Raw genomic sequence first — 7,677 nt, forward strand, 5'->3', positions numbered from 1 at the left:
TTAAAGCAGTGAAAATTTAGGCAGAAAATGATGCTTCAGGTGTGTTATTCAGAGGGTCAATATGATGCTTCAGGCTTTGCTCAGATTCCTACTTTGAGATCAGTGGAAGCCAGCGCTGCTTCTTTGTTCGACATCTAGTGTTAGCAAAGAGCTAATAAACTTGCTATTTTTAAAGCTGGGTCTCACCTACCTGGCACTGAGCAATCACAGAGGTCAACCACCCACTGCTGTTACAAATGCATTCCTCCAGTGAAGAATTCAAGATTATACAGCACAAAGTTCTTCCTGGTTTAAACCAGGAGGAAGAGAATAAAAATAATTGCTGGTAATTTTCAGAGCTTTCTTTTGTTTGTTTTACACTTTCACAGCACAGGGATTAATATTAACAGGTTTTAATATTGACTAAAGAGGTGACTCTGAAGAGTATCTGAAGTATGTAAAGTGGAAAGCAAACTCAGTTTGCGAAATTCAGCTGGAGTAAGCATGAAGGTTCCAGTAAGTCACAGCTTGATAGCAATCTGTATTAAACTGTAATACTATGAAACTGAAAGGATGTGAGCAAGCCACACAGCTCACCTTTTCAGCCACATGACTGTCCGTTCTCACTCCTGACAGCATTGCCCTTCTTGCTCCATCACTTGTCTCACATAGCAATGAAATCTTCATGGGCCTGACAGCTGCATACAACAAGACTGTCACAAGATCCCATTTTCCCAAGAGACGGAGCAGGTTTGGACAATTTCTGAGGAGGCTGAAGGCACACTCCTAGCTCTGCATTTCCTACACCGCCGTGGCTCATCAGTCTCCTCAGCCCTGCCCACCCACCACCTTGCAAAAAAGCTTTCCTGTCTTGCTTTTAAATGTAAGTCATATTGCTAACTCACTGAATGCTGCAGACCCAGAAACAGCTGACTTGACCCAGCTGGAGGAAGATCCAGCCACAGCCAGGTAGCAGTCATCAGGAACCGCAGAGATGGAAGTGTCCTCATGCCCCTTTGCTACCACGGCCACCTGAACATACCCTGAACAGGGTCTTTACGCACCTTTGGCCTCACATGCCAAGATGCATTTTGCAATGCCAGCCTTATTACCTGGTTTGTTGCACTGGAGGTTGCAACAGATGCCAAAAGGACCCCCAAAATGTGTGTTTCCCCAGGGCCAGGCAGCGAGGAGCAGCTGCGAGGGCTGTTTATGTTGGGCTGTGCAGGACAACCTGGCAGCCACCACCATTGCCCTCCTGGCACCGAGGAGGGCTGTGACTCCTGGTGCCCACCACACCAGGCTGCGCTCCAAGGCACACTGCCCTGCAACCCAAAATGTCTCTGCTCCATCCTGCTGCAGACATCTCTCCCCTGGCTCACAGCCTCCCGGGACTGTGCCCTGCTCACCAAGCTGCCTGGCTCCATCCGTGTTCCAACGCTGGCCTGAGGGGTGAGGCAAGAGCCAGAGCAGGGGCAAGGAGGGCACTGCCAGGGGCAGGGACAGGGCGAGCTCACAGCAAGGGCTGAGGTCACCTGCCACCACCACCCAGCCCTTTCAAGATGCTAGTGAGTCAGCAGGTGGAGGGACGAAAGTATTTCGTAAGCTTGTGGGATGTACCAGTAGAAGCTCCTCTACCCCTCTGTGGGGCTTAAATTGCACCAATGTAATGTGAACAAGTGCAGCAGTTCATAGCAGTAGGACTGTGATCAAACCTGGGATTGTCCCACCCCAGACAGGCTGGTAAAAAAAAATTATATCCACAATCAGACCTCAGCAATGCAACCTGACCCAACACTGAAGTCACAACAGGTTACCAGCCCTTTATGGATGTGACCGAGTCCACCATCACCTCCGAGTAATCCCTAGCACTACATGGCAGCTAGGAAACCACTTTTCTAATGAAAACGTGTTATTTTTTGACCCTGAGGGCCTGGCACCAAGGCACAGCCATGGCCTTGTTTACCAAGTTCCAGACCATTACACCTGAAACCACCGAAGGCTGGCAGCTGAGTGTCTGCTCCTTCACAGATCCTGTGCAGTTTCATCATTACTGGCAACACTGAAAAGGGCTAAATTCAATTCTCATCCCTGAGACTTAGTAGTTAGGAAAAAACAGAAACACCCATTTCATTAGCAGCCCAAGAACATTTGATTTGGAAGCAGTGACAACAAGATGTCACATCATCAATGAATTTTAAAAACCCCCTTTTCTGTTTTTCAGTTATCAGCATGCAGCATGAGAGTACACAGCTTCTGTCCTAGTGAAAACAGCAAGAAACCCCAGAAACAGTTTTTAGATGGTTCCTTCTGCTCCCATACAATGGATAGAGAAAACTGGACAACTCAGAACAGCAGGTACCAGCAACTGCATTATGTCAGAGACACAAAGCAACACCAGACCCAAGAAAAGAATGAAGACAAGTGCCTAATAAATCCTGCCTTTCTTGAGGTTTAAGCATTTTACCTAGAGCTATGGCTCCCTAAATGCGCTACTTTTCTTTCAGGACTGGCAGAAGGTGTGACCAGCTCTCCAAACTGAGGTAAAATGTTAGAGGTGAGAACATAAAGTAAAGGAACTAGTAAATCAAAGCATACAAAGTGGATCGCAATGATTCACCTAATATGCATGTTACACAGAAATATGTTTATGTATTACAATATGTTTACATATTACAAGAATCCGGGAAGCTTTACACAATAGTTGACAGAGCAAAACAACACCAAGGGAAGATAAAAACTTGCTAAATCATGGCACTTCAGCTTCCCATTGTGCTTTGAACAGCCTGAGGAGTCTCAGACTCATTAGTGCAATTCTCCAAAAACTGGATTACTCAGCTTGGACCTACCACCTCCCCAGGTAGCACCCAAAAGCCTATAGATTGGCTTGTTGGGAGACACACGGGGGGACCCACCTCTTCAGTTGACATGGCACTACCGAGTGAAAAACAAATTGAAGATTGACTGAGTCATGAAAAATCATGATGACAGAGTGATGTATTTAGGAAACAAAGTAGGAAGAGTATTGCACATAGTTCACATAGATTGTCCCCCTGGGAAAGTTTCGTTCAGCTTCAGCAAATGTAACCAGATTAGATCCACACTGATGGACACGATAGATGGGACACAGCAGTCCAGCCTGGTCTGTGCCATCCTGTTTGTAACATCAGTCATCAGTTGTGCTGATTAACAACATAAAGGGATTGTCCTGTTCTTACTGCTGCAGCCTTCCCCGCCATGCTGTCCTGCACCACAACCCCACTTTAAAGACAATACCATAAATCGAGGACAACTCTGGCCCCACAACCATTAAAACCCATGTTCTATTATCTCTGGGTACCTGTGACTGTGGTTATGTGAACACAAACTCCCTGGAATGACAGAGGAGTGACATGATGCAGCTGCCCGGAGCCTGAGATTCCGTGTAAACAAAGCGGCCATGACGTATGCAAAGCTTCGCTGGTCCCAGAGGGACCTACACTCTTATGTTCCAACAACATTTTTGGAAACTGGGACCTAGGCCCATAAATTGTTTAGATGTTTTTGAAAACACTACCTGCAGCCCAGAGCTGAGTACTGTGAGCACTGCACAATTGCCTGCATGCATGGACAGACAGACATCTACTAAGACCTCATTTTCCTTTACAAGCTGTAGAAATTATAAACTCATCTACCTTCTGCTCTTTTAAAGTACTACATGACTTTTTGCCTTCCACTTAGGTGGTCACAAATGTCAGGAGGTGGGGAGGAAGAAGAGGCAACAAATATTGTGCTCCTTGTTCCTGTAACATAAACAAACTTTAAAAAAAAATAAATAAAAAGGCGAATGTGGCAGAGAAATGTCTTTCTCTGGTATGGTTCTGTACGAATCTTATGTTTTCTAACCTGATACTCCTTACTTCAGGGACAAAATACTTCAGCACATTGACTACTTAGTAATTTCTGTGCCTCCTACCTTGTGACAGCCAAGAAAGCTTTGGCATTTGTCCATTATCAAGCCACAAAACAATTAAGGAAACTTAGGTTCAAACATAACCTATTTGCTGCTTATCATGTGTTTTAATACTACAATATAAGCCTGCTACTAGTTTAAATATAGCAAAAAAAAAAGTCTATAAACTGATTTCACAACTTCAGAGTACATGTTCCTTAAAAAAACAAAAAAAAAACAACAAAAAAAAGTTGTTTCCTCAAACTCATTATAGTCTCACACCAGTATGAGCTTATTCTTATAGGTAACACTGCAATTCCCCTGGGAGGTCCAAAATACATTAAATCTCTAAGACCTGAGCAGTCCATTTTGGTACCAAGGAGAGGAGTTTGTGGTTTAACTTCAGGTGTTGCAGACTTCAGACACTAGCTCGTTTTTTCTTAGGGTACAAGCACATACTGCATATTCTGAAAATTATATTCATAAACAGAAATACAAAGATTATTCCACTGTAAACGTGCTTCTTATATCAGTAAACATATCAGAAATGGATACATTACATATGTTGCTACAGCATGATCTGTGTGAAATAGCATCCAGTCTCACGATTTATATATAGTAGCAAAGATATGTTCTTAAAATCCCAGTGTCTCAATCACATACATTTAATCTTTAATTTTTTTATTTTTTTTTTAAGAAAGGCTTCAGTCAGCATCATGGTAAAAAGAAGTGAAAATTTACTGGAGCCAGAGGCACTTTTCTTATATGTTACATCTAACCATTGTAAACCTCACGGCATTCAAATGGCACCACCACAAAATCACCATGCGATATCCTGCTCGAAGCGTGGGCAATTCTTTTTGCTGGAAGCCTTTCATTGCGGCTAGAATACAAGCAGGTGTGTGTACAAAATCACTCGAGTCCACACCTGCAGAAGCACAGGGTGGTGATCAGCATGGAAAACGGGGCATTAAATCACTGGCAAAACAGCCCCATGTAGCCTGAACTTTCCTCATTACCATCAGTCCAACAGATCTGGTGACTCCCCAGGTTGCCTGGACTTTCAGATGAAGTCTGATGCCATTTACTGATGGGCTCAAATTCCACTCGTGACACAGTGAGTGCAGTGTATACCACTGCAGAAAGAAGAGCATCTCTCCATGCCGAGCGCCAGTGAGCTGGTGACCCCATCACCCGCTGCTTCTCCCTCAGGCCGAGGGGACTTTGATCCCGATGAGGACCAAGGGGATCAGCCTTAACAACTTCTCCCGCTCCTGCTGCAGCCGCCCTCCGCGGGGGTATCGCAGCCCGTCCCTGGGCGGAGGTCGGCGAGACCCCGGCCAGGCCACCCTCCGCGCCCCGTCCCCGCCTGTACCGCCCTCACCTGCGGGGCGCCTGGTTCGCGGCCGCCCCGACGGGGTCTCTGCGGGGAAGCCCACGGCCACCGGTCCTCCGCCGCCGCGCAGCGATCGCGGGGCGGGTGCCGCCAGCTGCAACCCCGCCAGTCCCGGCCGCCGCGGCAGACCGAGTCCAGCTGCGAGAAGAGCAGGTCCCGCCACGCCGCCATGCCCGGCGGCGGCGGCGATCCTTGTCCCGCGGCAGCGGAGGGCGGGCGTTGCGTCCGCCGGGCGCGGCAGTGGCGGGGCGCCGTCCTTTACCCCCGGCTTCTCGGCTGCTTGTTTGCTTGGTTTGTTTTTTTTTCCCCGCTATCGGAGGGTACATGCTGCCGCAGGCGAGGTTCTCCACTGCGGGACAGCCAAGCGCCGGCGCTGCCTGCGCTGCCGCTCCCCCGGCGGCCCGACAGGCGGGCCGGGTGCCGGCTCCGCAGCCCCCGCGGACACGCTTCCCCCCGGCCCCAGCGGCGCTTTGCTTCACCATCCTGCCAAGTTCTTCATCACGTCGAGAAACCGGGTCGAAAGTATCCCAAGCTCAGCATACGGTTTTTGGCTCGAGTTTGTGTGCATCTCAGCTGTTCCTCTAAAGCACTTCAGTTCTTTAGTTACTCTGCCTGCCCTCTTACCCTCTTTTTACCTAATTTTTCATTCATTTTGTTCATTTCAGCTGTGCCATTGTATTGACTGTGACTCAAATGTCCACCTTTCTCTGGATTTTATCTGTATTTCCCACCCACTTACTCTTTCTAGATGTTTCTTCCATTTTGTGATCTCTCCATTTCTGATTTTCCTGCCCAGACAAGTCTCATGTTCCTCTGTGGTTCCCAGCTCTACCACGTCCTCCTCTCCTACAGGAGAGGCCTGCCTTCAGACCACGCTGGCTCAGCACAGGGAGCCTGCAAGAGCACCAGAGAGAAGATGTTCCCACTGTCAGGTCAAGCAGCCAGGCTCAGCAGCACCCTGACAACCAGAGCAGAAAAGCCTACTCACCCTTGAGGTCTGCCTCAGAGCCTTTTGAAACATTCGCTGTTATATTTTGCAGTGGTTTTATATAAACTATTATTTGAAAGACAAAGAGGATGAGAAAACTGTTTCAGTTCCCTGCCAGACGTAAGTTTTCTGCTTCTTACTCTGCTTCTGTTTTGTCTTTAGACAAATGTCTTTCTTACATAGTACGCCTTGAAAAAGCATTATGGCTTCCAATAACAGAATGCACAGCTAGAAATTTTAGCAGGTGATGAACAGCCTGTTCATTCTTTCCCTAGCTACACCTTTTAAGACATTAAATTATTTTCGATTGATTTGTCTCACACGAGTCATCCTGCCTCAGCATAGAAATTGTCAGCACAATTTGCTTTTTTCAGCATTGTCTAGAAATGAAATAAAGAAGTGTTCTTTTAGTAAGACATATCAGTCACTGTTACCAGGCCCACTCTTCATATGAACCTGAACCCTGTAGGAAATCCCAGCACTTTGACTGGGACTTAGGTAGGTGTATATATCCCTCCAACTGCAAGCATTTTCTTAATTCTGAATTTCCGCCATTTATTTCTAAGTTGTGCATCTTCTGTCAGACATGAGAAATTCTCATTCTTCCCTGAAATCAAGACTCAGCATTTGTAATCTAATACAAAGACCTAAAAGTCTGTTCTGCAAAGCTGTACAAACGAGTTCTCATTTTGCAAATTCTTGCACCCAGTTCCCCAGCGCTTCACTGATAGGAAAACACGTGTAATGTGTTTTATAACAGATATTTTAGTAGTTCAAAGTCCACATAACTATCATGTCCTTTTTATCCTGTTGGGTCTAGAAATCAAAACTGATGAGCTGTTCTCTCCTGCAGTCCTACTGCAGAATATCAGTCCTGTTTCTGCAGACTTACCTTACGATCAGTGCTATCTTGCTTGTCCATACTTTCTTCTTCTTTTTTCGTAAGTCTTACATTCCCAGTGTCTAACCGTCACTTCAGGAGCAGTGTGGCCAGCTCAGTTCTTGGATGCCCATTGGGAACAAGGGTTCACACCTCCTGGTTTTCAAGTCCTAAGTAAATGAAATGCAGACATGTCAAAGTATGACTGCATTAATTAATGCATAAACTCCCATTGTTTTCAAAGTCCAAAAATCTCCTACCAAAAGCAATCTTAAAGGAGGATAATACGCTTAACAGAAACTTTAACCAACACAGGAATGGCTTTGTTTCTGTTGTTGCCATGGGGTGCCTGTACGCACAAGCATCCAGATACCCACTCTGTTCACTATGTTCTGGTAGATCATACCTGCTGTCCAGAGCAAGCAAATAGAGCAGGACGATGCAGTTCGCATGGAAGGACGTGCAGAAAGGGCGGGGAAACTCTGCCAGCTCCACCAGGGGGT

The 7,677-nt window shown here is 46.5% G+C and overlaps 1 protein-coding gene across 1 annotated transcript in view; it reads right to left on the minus strand.

The window, feature by feature from the left end:
• Nucleotides 1-7,163, minus strand: part of TRPM6 (transient receptor potential cation channel subfamily M member 6) — a 91,714-nt gene extending 84,551 nt beyond the window's left edge. The window contains exon 1 of the mRNA XM_065046003.1: nucleotides 5,295-7,163. Within this exon, the coding sequence (XP_064902075.1) occupies nucleotides 5,295-5,477 (183 nt within the window). The 5' untranslated portion in view covers nucleotides 5,478-7,163. The remainder of the gene's footprint in view (nucleotides 1-5,294) is intronic.
• Between the last annotated feature and the right edge of the window lie 514 nt (nucleotides 7,164-7,677).

This window comes from Columba livia, chromosome Z, assembly GCF_036013475.1.
Source record: "Columba livia isolate bColLiv1 breed racing homer chromosome Z, bColLiv1.pat.W.v2, whole genome shotgun sequence".
NCBI lineage: Eukaryota > Metazoa > Chordata > Aves > Columbiformes > Columbidae > Columba > Columba livia.